The sequence below is a fragment of the Marmota marmota genome, unplaced genomic scaffold, assembly GCF_001458135.2.
Source record: "Marmota marmota marmota unplaced genomic scaffold, marMar, whole genome shotgun sequence".
NCBI lineage: Eukaryota > Metazoa > Chordata > Mammalia > Rodentia > Sciuridae > Marmota > Marmota marmota.
The window spans coordinates 19,677,468-19,698,267 of record NW_026000057.1 but is presented as its reverse complement, the minus strand read 5'-3'; the positions used below and the strand labels follow the sequence as shown (position 1 = coordinate 19,698,267).

Here is a 20,800-nt window from a genome sequence, read left to right as displayed (position 1 = left end):
CCTGGGAACAAATCTTTACTCCTCACACTTCAGATAGAGCCCTAATATCCAGAGTATACAAAGAACTCAAAAAATTAGACAATAAGAGAACAAACAACCCAATCAACAAATGGGCCAAGGACCTGAACAGACACTTCTCAGAGGAAAATCTTTGTTCTTTAAGTTGGTTCTTTTGTAAACTTTGCTAAGAGTGGTTGAGTCATTACCAGACTGCTGGATTCCACTTAAAAATGCATTTTAAAATTTGCTTTAAGTTCTTCTAGAATTTAAATATTATTAGACTTGACATCAAGCATAGCACAAAATCCATTTAACATTTGAAGAAGACAGTGAAGTTCCTTGCTGATAATTAAAATACAACCAAGGCAGTTTATTCAGAAAATATAGTTTTTGAATGTACAGCTAGGCTCTGGAAATGTGTATGTAGCCAAGGTTGCTGAATAAAGATATAGACGTACCAATATTTAATTTTTGAAAATACTGCTAGGATTTATGATCAGTGAACTACCACAACAAAAACTCCATAATTTTTAGCTCATAGTAAAATGATGTCATTCTAGAAGCCAGAAATAGAAACTATGCATAGGTTACTAGCCTTTTATACCGTTAGTTATTTCCTTTCATTTATCTTAGGCTTTGAACAAGGAAAGGTATAGGTCACTCATCAATTTCCAAATCTACTAAACAATTAATATTTTAGACAAACCATGAATGTCATATATAGATATAAGCAGTACACAATTATTAAAAGAAAGCAGACATTTCTGAGGTGTGGAAAGCCCAAGATTTTTAGCTCTAGATTTAAGTTTTCTTACAAAAACAAAATTATTTTAAAAGATACATTTTTAAGAATTCAAAACACTTCTCTTATTTAATATACTCATTTTAACAGCTATGTTTAGATTATTCATTTATTGCAAGATAGTTAATGTTTTAATTTCTTTCTCCAAAAAAGTCCTAAGAGATTCTTGTATATAGAAAACAATGAACACTATTCCTCTGATAGCTAGACAAATATCTGAATTGGTTAGCAGGCCATAAACTCAAGTTACTAGATTTTGAAGACATTCTTATGAACACGTTCAAATGACTTATTACAGATTTACTAAATTCATGTGAAAGGCATTTGGTCTGATAATAAGTCAATTTAGTATCATGAAAACAGTCTGTGTATAAGCATATAAACATACAGGAACATTCAAGGAAATTTAAAACTTATATTTAATATTTTCTAGTTTTAAAAGCCATATTTTTGACCTGATATTGAAAGAAGTCTGTTAAGTCTTAAATCTGCATTTCTGAATTTGATGCCAAGTAGAAAATTTACATCTAATGACTAAGGCTAGCAAAACTTAAATGGTGAATTTTCTTTTTAGAGACAGGCAAAAAATTAACCCACTAACCAAATAAACAAACAAAAAACCAAACCAAACAAACAAAAACAACTTTATCTAGAATATATACATAATTTACATATATAATATATACATATATAATTTAAGCACACATAATCAAAGAGGAAGTGAATTTACTGGGGGGGGTGGGGAACATGAACTCAAATAAAGTGATTGTGGGTAAATATAGTCCATCTTTTCAGTAGAGACTTATCTAATGACGGAAGCATGGACTATCCTTGGGAAATGTTTTAGGTGATCAAAATGTGCTGCTTCAGGAATTCCTTTCCCTCTTTCAGCAGTGGACCAGAGATTTTTATCTTATGTGTTACCAAAAAAGCCCTAAACATCAAGGAGGGAATGGAGTTAGTTCAAGGTATGAGTTGAACAAACCTTTATAGTTTATCTTCTGAATAAGATTCCCAAAGTTCCTTACAACCCAGGAACAGGGTGTGCTCTTCTGAAATGGAATTCTTTTTACAAGTGGATAAATCTGGTGCAGGAGCCACCAGAACATGGCCTATTGAAGCCAGTTGTGAAGTTTAAACTTATGAAATAGTTGTACTAAATCACCATGCACTTCCAGTTATATGGGCTCTGATATACTCTTCCAAAACAAAACTGGATAAACATGCACTCATCCAATCCAATTAGAGTGCTGGAAAATTTTTATGTCTTCTGAATTGTATCTGACTGACCAGTACCCCCAAAAGCAAATGTTCCTGTAAGCCTTAAGCAGCTAATGTTCCACATGGCTCACTACTTTCCATACAGGAGATAGCCAGTACCACAGAATGACTCAATGTCCAAAGCCACAATTGTTGGAGAAAATCTTCCGCGTGTACCTTGATGGAACAACAAATATGGCCTGCTGACTTTTTTCAATAACCTTTTTTCCTCACCAATGAAGCCATTTTTGAAAGTTGAGGCTGCAGTAGAAAGGAATGGGATAAATCACCTGGGATTTAAATATATCCCAGCAGATGCAGTACCCTTCCTGGAGATTCCAACTCCAGCCTTGGCTGGTTATGAGAGCATCTTATCTGTGAGGCCTTTCTTTGGAGATCACTGCCAGCCTGAGCTATCTTGCTTAAGGGCAGGATAGGCTATTGCTCCTGACTGGAACTCCCCAGTTGGTTCTAATAAAGCCTGAGGAGGAAAAGAGTCTAGGCTATAATGCTCCTATCAATCTTACTCTGAATATTTCTGGAGCAGTGAGTGTTATAGCCTCATCTCTTTCCTCCTGGGTGGCTGTACCATCCAGTATGCCCATACTTCCCCTCTATGGTGACAGGAAGTGAATTTGAGTTTGGTCAGAAGAAAGGTGTTTTCTTCTTTATGGTTTAGATACGTGGTGTCCCCAAAAGCTCATGTGTAAGACAATGCAAGAAGGTTTAGAGGTGAAATGATTGGTGTCCTGTGGGGGCTCTGACCCAGGAAACAGATTTGGGGTTTGGCATGTGGAAGAAGATGCCAGACGCAGTTGCCACAGGCAGTGAATGCCGAGGTCCTTGTGGATGTGAGCACGTGGGGCAGTTGTGCTGGGAAGTTCATCCCTCATGACAGCTGTGACAGAGGATGGACCTCTGTGGAATCATTGTCTAAGAAAGAATAGCTGTCAGCTTTGATCTTGCCCTTGGAATAGATACTGTTTTCTCGGTGAAATACATGTTGACCTGCCTCCAAGTTCTTAAGAGGTACTGAGCAAGGACATCAGGTTTCTGAATAGGCTAACGGAGGCCTCTGTTTTATCTGTTTCACTACCTGTGGTGGCCCTGCTGTAACTTGTTTTCCTCCTTCCTACTCTATCTGAATATTTAGCACTCTCACACACCCACTTAGCTTATTTTTTGAAAATATTGGTGTCTATTCTGTGTATCCTTTAAGGATATTCCCTACAGGAATGATGGCTCCCCATTCTAAATTGACCATTTTTCAGGCCTCTTACTGGGCTCTTAAGAAGGAAGGAAATGATCTATTTTGAGGGTGTACATATTTTTTCCCTCTTTCCCTTCCTCCCTCCCTCCTTCTCTTTCTTCCTTCCTTTCTTCCTTCCTTCCTTCCTTTCCTCTCTCCCTCTCCCTCTCTTTCTTTTTCTGACTGGTAAAGCGTTATTTCCAGGTTAAGAAATGGTAATGCTTTCTTTAACTATGGAGTGCTTCACTCTAGCCTTTCATTTCTACTTAAGGTATGTTGATGTTTGCTCTGAGGAGATTTTAGCAGAGAGAACACTATAACTGATATTATAAAAATTAGTTACTAATTGTGTAGAACTTAACTAGTCACCAAGTGAGATGATTTCAAGATGTTGATAATCAAACATTTCTTAGAAACTAATATGAACTGTGTTTAGAGGAATAAGCGTAAAGGAGAAGCTTAATGAGAATCTGTTAATTATATCAAGGAACTTTTGTTATTGTTGCTGGTAATGGAACCCAGGGCCTCTAGCATGGTAAGTGCTGGTTTTTCCACTAAGCTCTACCCCTAGGTTCTAGCAACTTTGAATCTTGGATGGGTAGTTTTCCAAAATCAGTAAGTGGTTTGGAGAATAAATGAAGAGAATTTAGAGGAATATAAGCCAACTTTCTTATAAATTCTGACTAGTGATCTCTTTTATATTAGACTTGTATTAATCAACAGTTCATTCTTTAAATCTTTAAAAGTTAGTGTTTGTTTTCTTTCAGCAATTTCATCAGGCTTCCTTGAATGTATTCAATGCAGACTCATATTAATAAAATTAATAGAATTTTGTTTCAAATGGGACAAAAAGATATTATGCTTCTTTTTTTGCAGTGGGGTCATGAAACCTGGCCTTAATGCTATCATGGAATGCACAGGTGGAGGCAAATCTTTGTGAGTATAATGGAAAATATAAGTCAGTCTTTGTAGTTTCAGTGTGCTTTTTAAAAAAAATCACTTTGGTGGAAGCAGGTGTTGATTGAACCTTTGCTGTGTGTCTGCAATCTGTTCCTAGGTGCCAGAGATAACATGCATTTGGGCTAGCCTGTGGATTTAATCCAAGGACCAAGAAGTCTTATTAGATCAGTCTTGCTAAGCATGATTGTGTGATTGACATGTTACCATATTATGAGCTAATGAGGAGGAAGAAGAGGAGAATGATATTAATTTATGCCTTTATACATGAACTTTTTTTTTGCATTACAGTTCTAATGAACATATTTTATATACAGAGATACAAAAAATTGTTCTCTATGTGTAATAAGAATTGTAATGCATTCTATTGCTGTCGTGTATTTAAAAAATAATAAAATCAATAAAAGATAAAAAAATATAAAAAATGTGGATGGAGCAGAAAGAATAATTGAAGACATGAATTTAGAGAAAGGAGTGTGGGTTGGATCCATCAAGGTCAGACAGCCAGGAAGTTCATTTGGAAGGTCTTTGATGAATAAACTGATGTTACCTTGCTTGTACATTTTAGAGCTTTCTTTTAACATATAATGTAAAGGAAGGTGAAAATTTAAATATACATAAATGTATATATATATATATATATATATATATACATTAATATATATATATATATATATAGAGAGAGAGAGAGAGAGAGAGAGAGAGAGAGAGAGATATTTCTATTCAGCCATACAGAATAATGAAATTATGTCATTTGCAAGTAAATGGATGGTCGTGGAGAACATCAGGCTAAGTGAACTAAGCCAGACTCATCAAAGGTTGAATGTATTCTCTCATATGCAGAAGCTAGAGAGGAAAAAGGGAATAAAAAAGGATGTCACAAAAATAGAAGGGAGATCAGTAGAGATGGGGGGATCAGGGGTTGAGAGGAGGGAAAAGAATTGTGCAGAACTGGGGGATGGAGTTGACCAAATGATGTTATAAGTAAGTATGATACATCTCAATGCATCCCAGTTTTGTATATAACTATGATGCACCAATTAAAAATAAATAAATAGGGGCTGGGGATATAGCTCAGTTGGTAGAGTGCTTGCTTCAAATGCACAAGGCCCTGGGTTCAATACTCAGTACTACTAAATAAATAAATAAGAGGAATATGAATAGAGTAGAACAAGGAGATCATGGGGCAGGAGGGAGGGAGGGAGAAAGGAAGTACTGAGGATTGAAATGATACAAACATATGAATATATCAAAATGAACCCCACTATTATATATTCCTATAATGCACTGAAATTTTTTTGAATATTATTTATGTATATGTACACATATTATTTGTACAATTTTAGTTAAACCATCGACTTTTTTGACTAGTTCACTTTCTACCTGGAGCAATATTTGGATTCATAATAACTGAGAGATATGGCCTGTGTTAGGGGGAAAACACAACATACATGTCTTTTTATAGATTTCTGGATGTCTTAGCTGCAAGGAATGATCCAAGTGGATTATCTGGAGATATTTTGATCAATGGAGCCCCTCGACCTGCCAATTTCAAATATAATTCAGGTTTTGTGGTTCAAGTAAGTATTGCAAGTCTGCCTTCTAGGTTTACCCTACTTCTATGTGGGAAGTGCTTTGGCTTATGATTTTGTGTGCAACCAGTTGGATTTACATGTTCAAGGAACTGAATTTATTTACACCAGCTTTTCACAATATCTGCTTAGATTGAAGGTGGAATAAAATGGAAAGGTGGAGAGGGCTTGTAAGCAATGGTGTCAAATATAATTTTGGTGTCATTTCCATAAGGGTCTGCTATGGCCCTATTTGCGCTTCTTTCATCTCTTTCCTTCCCTTTGAAGATGCCTTTGTCAAATCTTCACATAAAACAATCTGGATGTGTCTAGAAATCATCATAATTACCTGTGCTCTGCCTGGGTTGCAGATGGGGGATGAAAATGCCTCACTCCAGTCTGTAGCTGTCTGTGGATCACTGAAGTTTATCGAGTTGAAAGTTCAACATTAGCTGGAACTTTACCTTGCTTATATTGTTTTTATGGATTAAGATAACTACACTAAAGAGATGCTTTTAGAAAAGACTCAGTGTGTCCCATTGAAATCCCATCTTCCCTTCAGGATGATCTCGTCCTGGGCACCCCGACGGTGAGAGAAAACTTAGCGTTCTCAGCGGCTCTTCGGCTTCCAACAACTATGACAAAACATGAAAAAGATGAACGGATTAAAGTGGTCATTGAGGAGTTAGGTCTGGATGAAGTGGCTGATTCCAAGGTAATGTGAAAAAACCCGACAGAATCAGACAGGAACAAGGACCTCCATGTGACCTTAATCAGAAGTTTCCTAGAACATGTGAGGACAAAAGGGTCTGCTTTCTTTAATGATGAGAAAAGTGACTGGTTACATACTATGAAGGTGGAAATGAAGCTGGAAAAGCAATCTTAACCATGGTGTGATCCTGGTGTGAATAGAGTGTGATCCCTGTGGAGAGTGCTCCTCAGGCCTTTTCCATGCTCCTCCACCCTCATTATTCAAGTCACAGCTCTTTTGATGTCTTTGCACTGACTTTTCTTCTTTCTCTTCCTTCTTTTGGCTGCTCTTCTGCCTCTCTTCTTCTGGAAGATTTTGTTCAGTTGATTTTTTTATATTTCTGGAATTCATAAATGACTAGAATCCAAGGATTCTTGCTGTTTCATACTGGTGTAAGTTTGTCTTAAAATCTATATTTATTTTCATTAAGATTTACATTGAGGGGCTGGGGCCATAGCTCAGTTGGTAGAGTGCTTGCCTTGCATGCACAAAGCCCTGGGTTCAATCCCCAGCACCACAAAAAAAAAAAAAAAAAGGAAAGAAAAAAAAATTTACATTGAATTTTTGCAGTGACCAGGATATTTTTTCCATGGTTTCTTTGGCACTTTTGTTGCTCATCCCCTCCCTCACTCTCTCCCTTCTTCCCTTTTCTCTGCTGATATTTATTTCCAGACTCTCATAGGCCAGGCTCTTTCAGGTTTGAGGAACGCAGTTGTCAGCAAGAGTAACAAACTGTAAAGAAATGAACTCCTCCTTTGGCAGGTTGTGCAGGATAAGGGAAGAAAAATGAGATGAAAAAGTAAGTTTTATAGTTGACCACTCAATATGGAAATTTTACTGATTAGACATTTGTAGGTTGGGGTGATAATGAGCCCTGTAAAAGTGATGACTCTGGATTAAGCCCCTGTGACCTGCTTCCTAGAGGCAATGGAGAATGGGGGTACCACTGGCTGCTGCTTCCTGTTATATTTGCTCATATTTTTTTTATGTGAAGTGTATTTTGTTTAGAAGAATAACCCTGTGATGCCATTATTTTCCACTTTTTTATTTTTAATGAGTGATTGAATTGTCATTTCTTTGGCTGTTTATTCACTTGATTTTTTTTTTCTTTCTGGGTGTATGCTTTCTTTTACTCTCTTTTAAAGGCACTCACTGCCTTAAGGTGCTTGCTTGGATTTCTAGGAATATACAGAGGCACTATTGACTTATAATTCATATAATCTAACTGATTGAAATAATCTTTAATTTTTTAATGTTATATGTCATTTTAATCATTATAGAACTGTAGAGAAGGTCTGATTACTCTAATGATTTGATTTTTGGATAATTACTATAATAATATAATTACAAATACTGTTCACCTAGATTTCTCAGTTGTTAACATCTTCTCCCATGATTAGTACAGCTATTTTTTTACTGAAGTATTTTATATAATGTTATATGCTATTTCATCCTTGAGTACTTGCTAGGAATCTAGAAAAAAATAAGGATATTTGCTTACCTTACCACAATATATTGATCAACTAACAAAGTGAACAATATTTCATATCATCAGCTATGTCAAGCCCTTATTCATTCACATTTCCCAAATCCTCTCCAAAGACATTTTAGAGTTTAGTTATCAATAGATTCAAGCAAGGTCTGTGAGTAGCATTTGAATACTATCTCTTTGAAGATTCTTAATTTCAATATTATTTCCTACTTTCTGTCTCCCCAAACCTTCCTAGTCCCTTCACTACACAAATGAGCATTTAATGTTTGCAAAGATTGAGCCATCTGTCCTGTGGAATAGCCCATCTTCAGGATATGAATATCCCATATTTTCTGCATATGTCTGAAAGTGTGAATTTGGAATTCTGCCATGAGTCAGGGTGTAGTCTGTACCCATTGTCAAAGCATTATGGTGATTGGACAGGTACTGATATGGTATGTTGGAAAGTGAACTTTCCTGTATGAGTGCATCCTGTTCTTGTAAGTCTACCTGGGGACTTTGGGTGGAAACACGAGTGTTGATAGAAGACTAATAATTTACTACAGATCCATTTCCTTTTCTCCTCCTATCTTTTCTCCTGTTTCAGACTATAATTTTACTGTTAGGGCCATTTCATTTTAGTATTCTAACTTCCTATCTTAAAACTAAATATTTGTCTTGGTGAGGAACATTCAGAACTGTTAAAAGCATGGGCTTCGTATCAGGTCCAGCCAGTGGGAAGCTTTGCCCTGAGCCTCAGTTTACTCATCTGGTAAAAGAGAAACTTCCTCCTTCTCCCAGGTTCATTTACTTCCTGTTTCATAATGAGGATAGTGAGATAAAGTTCTCTAGCAAGATTAGCAGAGCTTAGTTCACCAAATGATAGTTAGATCATTGTCATTCTTGTTGATAATGCAATAATTTGTGTTTTAGGTTAGATCTGGAGAAGAAAGAAAAAAGACCAGTATAGCAATGGGGCTGATCACTGATCCTTCCATCTTGTTCCTAGATGAGCCCACAACTGGCTTAGACTTCAGCACAGCAAATGCTATCGTTTCACTCCTGAAAAAGTAAGTACTATAGGGTTAGGGATGTTTCATTAATTTAATATCTGGTCATGTCTATGTACCATGTATTCTTGGTGAAAGGGATTCAGAAATGAACAATATAACTTGTTCCTTCTTTCTTGAAAACAAATAACAGGAAGTGATTAAAAGAAAAAAGTTGAAACAAGAGCATATGGAAAGATGGCTATGGTGGTAGTGGGGAGCTGATTTAAATAGCAGGAGGGTCAGGGAAGATCACAACATGTGACACATGAGCTGGGAGTAAATGAGTGAGACCAGCTGTATCTGCAGAAGAGAGTTCTAGTTGGAAGGAGTGACCTAGTGTCCCCAAGATAGAGCATGCTTGAAGTGTGTGGAGCATCAGAGAGGCCAAAGGGACATAACCCAGTGACTATGAGGAGTGGATATTGGTTTCTGCAGTGTCATAACAATACCACAAGCTGGGGGATGAGCAACAGAAATTACTTTTCTTATAGCTGTGGAGGCCAAAAGTTGAGGTCAAAGTGTCTGCAGGGCTGTTTCCTGTGAGGCCTGTCTCACTGGCTTGTAAATGGCCATGTGTGTCTGCATCTTAATCTCCTCCTAACTGGACACCATTAAGAAGAGGACCATCAACAATCTCATTTAGTCTTACAGCCCTCTTTGAAGACTCTATCTACAAAGGAGCCACATTTTAGGGTACTGAGGTTAGGATTTCAACATATGAATTCTGGGGAGACCATATAGTTAGAATATAATGTGAGGTAGAGTTGGGCTGATGTCACACTGCATAGACCTCATAGACAACTGTAAAAATTATGGCATTTCCTGTCACTAAGGGATGTGAGAGCATTTTGAGAGTGTCAGAGCAGAGCAATGGCTGTGCAGTCAGTCCACGGTGAGTGAAGGTTACCAGGGAGGAGCTGCTCATGGTGAGAAGAAAAGGGTATGGACCAGGACAGGGATTGAACCAGGATTCTCCTGGAGAGGTGGAAAGAAGACCTTGGGTTCTGGATCTGTTTTTAAGGGGAATCAACAGGATTGACTCAGATATTGGATCTGGGTTATAAGGATTGGAAGAATAACTCCTAAGATTTGGACTTGAATAAAAGGAAGAAGAAGTAAATGAAATCATATTTTCTTTCATTAAGAAAGCAGCTGTATTAAAAGAAAATAAAATTATGGTATTTACAGGTAAATGGATGGAGTTGGAGACTACCATGCTAAGTGAAATAAGCCAATCTCCAAAACCCAAAGGCCAAATGTTTTCTCTGATATGTGGATGCTGAACCATTATGGGGAGGAGGGACAGGGGAGGAATGGAGAGAAGATACAGGAAGATGGGATAATATTCCAATTGTCCTGTTTTGCTTATGAATAAGGAATCCTTAGCTACTTCTTTTATACGTTGTGTTGAAATCATTAATCATAGGGTCTGACTCAATTGGAGGCAGAATAACTTAGGGTATCCTGATAGCATATGCTAGTTACTTAATCAAATGTGTAAATTGATTGTGTAAAGTGATTTTTGTCATAAAATATTTTTTAATAACAAGATTGCCCTTTCCACCCCATACACTAACAACTAGATTTCCAGACAGGATGCTCTTCCTTGGGAATATGGCTGCAGTAAAAATTTATAGACTAAGGTTCTCCCCACAAACAACTCACCTTTATCACCCTAAATAGTTGATGAAACCATTCATATACTCTGACCTTTCCAATTGGCTTTTCATCTAGTCATATATCCCTGCCCCATTAATCATGAAAAGATAGCTTCAAATTATCAAGCATTTTGTTTTTTATTTTGAATTTTTAAAAAATTGTATTTGTTCTGTTTAGATAAAGTTGACAGTAGAGTGTATTTTCACATATTATACATACATAGAGTGTAATTTAGGATGCCGTTCTTGTGGTTGTACGTGATGGGGAGTTACACTGGTTGTCTTTTCATATATGAACATATGAAAGTTTTGTCTGTTTCATTCAACTGTCTTTCCTATTCTCATCCCCCCTCAATTTCCTTTATTCCCTTTTGTCTAATCCAATGAAATTCTATCCTTCCCTCCCCACCTCCCCTTATTGTGTGTTAGCATCCACATATTAGATAGAACATTCCGCCTTTTGTTGGGGGCAGGATTTGGCTTATTTCACTTAGCATGATAGACTCCAGTTCCATTCATTTACCTGCAAATGCTATAATTTCATTTTTCTTTATGGCTGAGTAATATCACATTGTGTATATATACCATATTTTCTCTATCCATTCATCTGTTGAAAGGCACCTAGATTGGTTCCAGAGCTTAACTATTGTGAATTGATCTGCTTTGAACATTGATGTGACTGAGTCACTGTAGTAGGCTGATTTTAAATCCTTTAGGTATAAAAGGTTCTTAACAAGGAAAACAGACACAAAAGCAAAGAAAGGTGATATTTTTAATAACATTTTTAACAGTGATTTTGAACATTTCTTTTAACTATAAATGATAACTCCTGTGAAATGATAGTTTAGTACTGTTTCTGCCATGGGATAGATCAGACTTTAAATCTCAGCACTGCCCTTTAGTAACATTGTCTCCTTGGCCAGTTACTTGATCTTTAAATTATATCTGCAAATAGAAGGAGACAATAATATGGGAATTGTGTTATACAACATTGTGAAAATTGAAAGAAGGTAGAAAGCACTTATTAATGTCAACTGTATTATCAGGCAAAAAGATGAAAACAATCCTAAAGAGCCAGAAGATTTAAATGATCAATGAGAATTGGTCATATGATCATTGTTTTAATATGTAGTACATATGTAGACCTGGACTGCTTGTTAAAAATATGGACACCCTGAACTCACCCCGAGAGATTCTAATCCAATATCTATGAAGACTGTCTGAGAATCTGCATTGTCAATGAACTTTCTAGTGGATTCTAGACTGTTGTGTATCATCCTTAAGAGACCCTAAGGTTTATTTTATTTTATGTTATTTTTTTATTTTGTGGTGTTGGGCATTGAACCCAGGGCCTTGTGCATGTGAGGCAAGCACTCTGCCAACTGAGCTATATTCCCAGCCCCAGCTCTAATAATAACTCACACCTACTTCAATGAAAACATTTAGTTTAGGTTCCCCAAGTGTCATGTAGCTAACATGAGATGAGAAGTTCATATGAGAAAAATCAAATTAAACTCTGGACAAATGCTTTCACCATACAATAAAGTATTTTATTAAGAAGAGCAATGTTCTAATATCTAGTGACTCATTATTTTCCTTCTTTCAACTTAGCATTTCTGAACAAGGACGAACTATCATCTTCTCCTTTCATCAGCCTCAGCATTCCATCTTCAAGCTGTTTGACAGCCTCACCATATTGGCCTCAGGAAAGCTAATGTACCACGGTCCTGCCCAGAAGGCTTTGGAGTATTTTAAATCAGCAGGTGTGGTTTTCAGGCACTAGATCCTTCCATCATAGACTCCTAGGGGAGGACAGTGAGGTGGACAGGAGCCCTGGTTGGTCTCTGCATAGACTAACAGGTGCCATCACTCCAAAACATTTTTGGTCAGTTGGTGTCAGGAGTTGTCTTCATTTTTCAGTGTTTGCTTATTGTTTAGGTCTCTTTCCTTCTTCTCCCCTCTTTGAGTATGAATGCATGTGTGTATTTGTGTGTGTGTGTTTTTCATGGGCCTACTTCCTAGTTATGGTGACCATTCCCTGAGAGTTCAATAATTAACTGGTTGGACTCACAGCCAGGCTTTTCAGCTGAACATTTTTGGAAAGACCCAGTATCATTCATTTTCTTCTAGACCATGCAACAGATAGTGATGTTGTTCTACTTTTATGAGGGCTCATGGAGATGCTCGTTGTTTTCTAGTAACATTAAATTGACTTGAGTGGGTGTAAGTTATTATTAGCCACTGGAATGGCTGGTCCTAAGTTTGACTTGGGTAGGCAAACATTTCTGGGCTCCCAGGTTTTCTTTCAGATTGAATTGTGTGATCTTTTTAATGGCTCATGCAATCTGCTTCATTTTAGAAACATTTAGAAATTAATATAGATATTTCTTCATAACCCCAAATATAGTTTTAAACATTCACTAGCTGTCTTAATATTTTAGTTTATTCTCAGCCACTTAAAATTAAGTATGTATGGGTTTGGAGAGTTCAGAGGAAATACTTAAGAGTCTGGTCTCAGGCCAAGTTTAGATAATGTGCTAGAAGAAGTTGAGGTGAGAGTTTGGGTGTGCTGTGCTGGTCATGTTCTCTCAAGAATTCAGTTCTGGGAATTTATTGTCTATTTTTAATTATGGCAGCATGATATGATAATGATAATTTGGACCTCTGAATTTAATAGGTGGAGAAGCAATCTTGTTGACATGCATAGTGCCATCCCAGCATTTGCTTCATGAACTCAGAAAGCACAATGAACCCGGGCATTTTTTTTCTTGTATCTAGATTTAAGAAGTACTGATAAGCATCAGTTGATCCCCATAAAAAAGACCAGGATATTATGTTCTAAACAGTCCAGGACACACACACACACACACGTATATATGTGTATTGTATATGTATTATATATATGTATTATATATGTGTGTGTTTATGCACACACACAGGATTAGGAGACAAAGCATGTTGAAATATTATATGAATGAACAAGAGGAAAGTATAAAATATAAAGTGAGGTGAGAAGAAAGCAAGAACATGGCAGAGAAAATGCTAGATTTGTCTTCCCTAGCCTTACTTCCCTCACTCTCTGGAAGTGAGTAGTTTTTACTTTTCAAGCCCATCAGGTTGAGTTCTTTGGTTGCTTTGTTTTATAGGTTACCATTGTGAGCACCTCAATAACCCTTTAGACTTCTTCCTGGATGTCATCAATGGAGACTCCCCTGCTGCAGTGACAGCAATGCAAGAGGAAGGGGGTGAAGGTATTGTGAATAGCTTAGATTCATAGGTCTTTGCCTGGTTGATTTGGCTGAAGTTTAGCAATGTGGTGGCGTGTTAAAACCTGGCTTTCTGAATTCCTACTCATATGGTATTGTGATTCCAGTTAACAGATAGACTTTCTTCTCCATAAGAGCTATGGATGTTCTTTATTGAATTTATGAATGACCGCTTCTGTGCTACTCTCATTATAAAAGGAGTTTTCATTAAAAAGAAAATATGATAATTGTTACGTATTTTTAGAAAAAGAAATTGAAACTCATACTTTTGCACATAGTAGAAAATAAGGACCAACTTTTTAAAAATTAAGACTTATAATTCTGTATGGTAAGGAGTCTATTTTAAGGATTAGGGTCCACATACTTAGGAAAAGGTCTGTGAGTTTGCTCTAGCCATAAGATCCAGGCAGAAGTCATGTTAATTCCATGTGTTTTTCTGATGTGTAGAGCCATGACAATGCTTGTGATTTTTCTGTGCTTAGCTTTAAAATTTAGGTATTATCCATGAAAAGGATCACAGAAAAATGGCTTTAATTGTTTGTCACCTATTAATAATATTTCTCTTTTTTGTGTGTGCTTTTATTCCAAAGCCAATGAGACTGAACAGCTATTAATAGGAAGATTGCCAGTGATCAAAGGATTAGCTCAGTTTTATAGCAAATCCCCCTTCTATAGAGAAACAGAAACTGAATTAGAGAGACTTTCAGGTGGCCAGCATAGCAGGAGCCCAACCTTCAAGGAGATCACCTATGTCACCACCTTCTGCCATCAGTTCAGATGGATTTTCTGGCGTTCATTCAGAAACTTGATGGGTCGTCTCAAGCCCTGGATAGTTGAGGTAATCTTACAGATTCTTTTAAGTTTGCTGTGAAATATTCATGTGGATGCAATTTGGTTCTGATATAGTCTGCTTCAAGATAATGTGTATCTTCTACCCACCCTTCCATTTATTTGTCATCCTTACTCCATTTAGGATATAGAAGCAGTCCATAAAACACAATTAAGTTTTCACATCTAGAAAGGTTTTTTTTTTTTCAGTGATTTCTTAGAATACATAACTCAGAATTTTGAACCAGACAAATTGTAAGGGAACATCTCAGTAAGAAATTTATTTTTTTTTTCAATAAAGGGAAGCTACAGGCAACAGAATCCATTTTGGGGTTTTCTAGTACTATCTACTTTCATTCATTGATTCATTCCACAGCTTGAATGCAAGATCTTGAGTTGTATTTTGGGGAATCTAATATGGTAGTGGACAAAGTGAGTTAAAATGACAACCTCTGCTCTCATGGAATTTATTTTCGTATGAAGACAGAGTGATGATGAGTGAAGTAATACAACACACAGCATGTTAGATTGCAGGAGGGACTACGCAACAAGTTCAGGCGAAACAGGGATAGAGAAGGGGAAGAGAGAGGGCAAGAGATAGGGAAAAGAGTGTTGGTTTGCATTTGAAATTAGGTGGTGAGGGAGAGCTAGTAGCTTTGAATACATCTCCAGGGACTTTGGTCTGTCCACTCTCTGAGGGAAGAGCCTGTATGCTGTTTTCCTTGTAATTGACCCTCCTCATTGAGAGATTCTAATGTTTGGAAAGCACTAAATATCTTGAAAAGTTTTCAGTTTAAGCACAGGTAGTAACCACACTTAACAAGGATATTCACTGTCACATTAGCTCTCTTAACTAAGATGTGATGACGTTCTTTTCTCCTTTTGATTGGCCTTTGGTCATTGTTGATTATTACTCCTTAAGGTTATTTTTCTTTTTTGCTATTCCTAACTCCTGTGTCACAGTAAAAAGTTCATCAGTCCATCATTTATAAGGAAATCAATTTAGCTAGTTGTTTGGGGGTTGTTATTTTTATTATCAGTCATTGAGTTTGAGTACTGAAAGATGGCCTGCTGTAGGTTCTACTGAACTGAAAGATGAAAACTGTGGTTCTTTAACATAAGAACCACAGTTTTCATCTTTCAGTATTGTCACCTTTCAGGTGTATCTGAGAGCCTGTTCTTGTTTCAGTCATGCTGTCAGTTGTGCCACATGTTTTTGAACTTTTCATTTATCATTCTGTCAGAACATGGCCACTTTTGTGGCTATTTATCAAGGGTAACATTTTATTCTCTGAGAATAGATTTGATGTTTTAGAATCATTCCAGGTAAGTTAGATCCATTAACTTGGATCACCCATTGTTCAACCGTGGGGTGATATAGGGAGTTGATTCTTTAGTGTGTTTTCTGTGTTAGGTTTTTCGTACTGCCTCTCAAAATGATGGATCTGCCAATGTGCAGGACATTGTGTCTCATCCAGGACCCAAGTATGAGTTATGGGCAGGGCATGAATAGACCATGGCTACTTGGTATACACCAGGATTGTGCCTATTTGGGATCTTGGCTTCATTAAGGCATAAACACCAGGCCCAGAGTCTCCAGGTCACCTGTTCAGCCTCATCAGCAAACTCAATCCTACAAAAGGAATTCCCACTATGTTCAGAGAAGTAGCCATCTCTAGAATAAGGGTAGAACCTTGAAGCTCCTGGAGTTTAGCAGAACAACTCGTGTTAAAGTTTGTGAACACTGAAATGTTAGTGTAGGAGTAGGCAAACCCTTTTCAGTAAAGAGCCAGATGGTAAATGTTTGGGCTTTGTAGGCCCCATCTGGTCTGTCTCATGTGGTCAGTCCTGCCAATTTTAACATGAAAGTGGCTGTAGCTCATACATAAGCAAATGAACATGGCTGGGTTCTCAAGAAACTGTATTCATGACACTGAAGTTTGAATTTCATATAAATTACATAGTGCAAGATATATTACCTTTCCCCCTCCAACTACTAAAAAAAGGGGTAAAAACCATTCTTAGCTCATCAACTTTGAAAAAAAAATAGGTGTTGGGTCCCATTTGGCTTGGGCCATAGTTTGCTTGGCATAGGGTTTGAAATCTTGTATGATTTTTATTTCTCTAAGTTTTGATCATAGAATTGTCAAAATATTTATGACTTCCTACTAATAAATCTTGTATCTCTTGATGTATAGCTGTACTTTGGTTTGAACTAGATATATATATGACTTATACTTTATCTCTAACCAGAGGCTGTATTTGGAAGATTGGAAAGAATGATGATCTTTATAAGATTTATTGTTCAATTATAATGTCAAACATTTCCTGATCAAACCAATTTGGAAGACTTGTCATTAATCTCTTAGAAAGTCATTGTTTTCTATGAGCATATTAAACATTTGACTGTGGATTCATTTTGCTAGTAAATGCACAAATTTCTCTCAGAACATGTCTTGAGAAATACTCATTAAACACATTTGAACAAAAGCAGAATAAAATATTGGGACGATTTCTTTATCGAATCCTTCTGTTCAAAACTGAGACTGGCGGCCACATGCACAAAGCTCAGTCATTTGCTCCATTGTGCAATTTCATTTTGCCTGGGGTTTTTTCTTTCTTCATGTAAGAAAGAATAGCACAGGTATACTTTGAAAACCATGACATGATCATAGGATTCACTGATTTGCCAGTATGGTAGAAAACCGACTGAAAATAAAGAACAGGTGATGTGTTAGTATAAGATATCAGGTGTGGATGCAAAAGAAACAAAGAATGCAGAACCTCTGGATAGAAAGACTGAATATAAGTTATCCTGAGTGACGTATAGACTGCTGTGTACCTGTGTGTCCTGCACATTGGCAAATCCATCAGCATATATTTTGGAAGCTCTTTCTACTGACATGAAGTGAGTATATTCTGAGGGTAGTGAAGACGTATCAGCAGGATGAATTTTCTCCTAAATTTCTGTCTTATGTTGAAGGAGATCTTATGAGTAAAACATTTAAATAATGACATTTCCAAACTGTGGTCTTCACAAACCAGTTTTTTCAGATTATGATTTAGTTTTTCTATTCTGGCTTGCTGCCTGCCTAAAATGTTCTTCACAAATCATTTCATGTGTGGATACAATTGTAATATTGAGTTTTTTTTTAACTTTGAAGTTTTCAAGATATATGGTAGGGTATTTTTTTTCTCTAGACTTCCAATTTCCTACATTTTTATATTTAACTTGTGAAGCATTAGATGTGGAATTCCTCAAATAAAACATGATAATGTGACCCTTAACCTTTTGTTGATTGAAGTATCCCTGAGAGAATTTTTATCCTTAAAACAAAAGTGGTGCTGGCCCAGTAACCTTGGGAGTTGTGCACAGACTGAGTAGGTGAGGATGGTGAGGGGCTGTTAGCTCAGGTGAATGTGTTGACTATAAGCTTCACTGGCTGAGGTTGAAGAGAAGCAGACAGAGGAGATGGTAATGAAGCACTTGGGTGTCCCCAAAGAAAACTGGCTGAGTGCTTTGGTGACCATGACAATACAATTTCCCATGGAGGAGAGAGGTTGAATAGGTGGGAGCCAACTTACAACTAGTCTTTATCATGAAAAATACCATTGTCAAAATTTGTGTGTGTATGCTTTTAAAATGTTGTTTATTCATTTTGTGGTGCTGGGGTCAAACCCAGTGTCTCACACATGCTAGGCTAGCATTCTCCTGCTAGCCCTGAAATTTCATATAAATGTAATTTAGTTATTTATTTATTTTTGTGGTGCTAGGGATCGAACCCTACCAACTGAGCTACATCCCCAGCCCTCATTTATTTTTAATGAGTGTAAAGTCATCTTGTTTTCAGTTGAACCTCTTGAAGGATGAAACTATCTATGCATGTGCACTGGCACAAAAGTTGAGAGTTCCATTCTAGTCTGAGCTCTTACCCACTTGGATGTTAGTTTGTTCCCCAAGTGATTTTCTGCACCAGTCTGCCATACTGTGTGGCATTTGCATGTCCAGTACTAGAGCTGGGGCTTGGACTGGCCATTCCTGGTGAACACTGGAGGGATTTCAGCCTGTCCAGTAGTCTGCTCTATTTTCCTGTCAGTTCCCCAAACGTTTTTAATTTGGTATGGAAAGTAGTCTAATAAACACACATAATTTTATCTTCTCCCAAGATTTGACCAAGTCATATAAAGTGTTTATCTTCAGAGAGGGTTCTGATTATGTAGCCATATATTGTATCATAATAAATGATGTGGAAAGCCGGGTATAGTATCACAAGCCTATAATCCCAGCAGCTCTGGAGGCTGAGGCAGGAGAATCATGAGTTCAAAGCCAGCCTCAGCAACAGTGGGGCTCTAAGCAACCCAGTGATATCCTGTCTCTAAATAAAATACAAAATAGGGCTGGAGTGTGGCTCAGTGGTTGAGTGCCTCTGAGTTCAATCCCTGGTACCAAAATAAATAAACAAATAAATGATGTGGAAAAATTTTTACCTGTAATTACAACTCTATTTTAATTTTTCTTTTGGAAAAGATATTCATCATATTTATGCTGGGACTGTTAATAGGTGTCACTTTCCTTGGACTAAAAAATGATTGTACTGAAATCCAGAATAAGTAAGTAAATTTAAATACTGTTACATTGTTCAAGCTTATAAAGAGCCAGTATGAATTTGAATTTATAATAAGTATGGGATAAATGTCATTGTTTTATTGGGAGTGGAATGAGCACATTGCAAACTGAGTGGAAGAGTTAATTTCCTTTTTTTCAAAGGTATGTATGTAATGGCAAGTAATATACAACATAAATGTTGACCTTTTATCCATTTTTAAGTGTATAGTTCAGTGGTATCAGTTGCATTCACACTGTGCAACTATAACCACCATCCAGCTCAAGAACATTTTTTCATCTTCTCAAATGGAATCTTCATACCCATTAAAGAATAACCCTCCATATCCATCAATCCCAACCCCTGGCCACCACCTTATAATTCTGTCTCTGAATCTGGCCACTCTAGGATCCTAATATACTTGGACTGATATGGTATTAGTCCTTTGGTACCTTATTTTCTTTAGCATTATCTCCTTAATAATCATCTAAGTTGCAGCATATGTTGGAATCTTTTTTCCATTTTAAGACTGAATAATAGTCCATTGAATATATACTACCTTTTGTTTATTATTCCTCTGTTTCTGAGAATGTGGGTTGTTTCCACCTTTTGGTTGTTAACAATGCTGCTATGGGTGTACAAATATTTGTCTGAATTCCTGATTTCAGCACTGTGATGTAGGCACCTAGCCTTGTTGGATCAAATGATAATTTTAATTTTTTCAGGAACTGCTATGCTGTCTTCCACTGCAGCTGCACCATTTTACATTTTTACCCGCAGCACATAAGGGTTCCAATTTCTCCACCTCCCCACCAGAATATGTTATTTATTTTTTTCTTTCGTTAAAAAATATAGATGTCCCCTGGATCTTTGGAGAAACATTTATTTGAGTTCTTTGCTAATTTTCAAATTGGATTATTTGGGAAATTTATTGTTGCTATAGTTGCTTTGTAGTTTTTTTATATTCCTGTATTATGAATCCTTTATCAGATAAATAATTTGCAAATATTTTCTTCCATTCTGTAGGCTGTCTTTTCATTCCATTGATAGTGCCTTTGATGCATAAATGTTTTTAATTTTGATGTAGTCCAGTTAGCCTATTCTTTCTTTTGTTGTTTGTGGGCCAGTTTCCTTGATATGTTTTGATTAGTTTGACTTGAGAATTGTGCTCATTTCTGCCCAGCTGTGCTAGGGAAGAGGGATAGAATGTTTAGAGAGCAGGGAAGATACCCACAGATGTGACAGAAGTTATAGAGTTTATTCAGAAATACTTGTGGGGGAGGTCCAGTTGCAGTGGGCTGGTGTACCTCTGCTGCACTCAGTGCTGCTGG

At 36.9% G+C, this 20,800-nt stretch overlaps 1 protein-coding gene and 1 pseudogene across 6 annotated transcripts in view; one reads left to right on the top strand and one right to left on the bottom strand.

Moving 5' to 3' along the window:
* Positions 1–20,800, bottom strand: part of LOC107141308 — a 303,686-nt pseudogene that overhangs the window by 206,154 nt on the left and 76,732 nt on the right.
* LOC107141130 (broad substrate specificity ATP-binding cassette transporter ABCG2-like) overlaps positions 1–20,800 on the top strand; it is a 66,836-nt gene that overhangs the window by 36,205 nt on the left and 9,831 nt on the right. For 5 of the 6 annotated variants that reach the window (XR_007351362.1, XM_048813590.1, XM_048813588.1 and 2 more), the window contains 7 exons: positions 5,734–5,848; positions 6,402–6,554; positions 8,995–9,131; positions 12,383–12,534; positions 13,918–14,022; positions 14,628–14,875; positions 19,394–19,476. Coding sequence is in view for 5 of the 6 variants with exons in the window: in XM_048813590.1 (XP_048669547.1) it covers positions 5,734–5,848; positions 6,402–6,554; positions 8,995–9,131; positions 12,383–12,534; positions 13,918–14,022; positions 14,628–14,875; positions 19,394–19,476 (993 nt within the window). In the remaining variant the exon portion in view is untranslated. The remainder of the gene's footprint in view (positions 1–5,733; positions 5,849–6,401; positions 6,555–8,994; positions 9,132–12,382; positions 12,535–13,917; positions 14,023–14,627; positions 14,876–19,393; positions 19,477–20,800) is intronic. The other variant, XM_048813591.1, reaches the window with a different exon arrangement.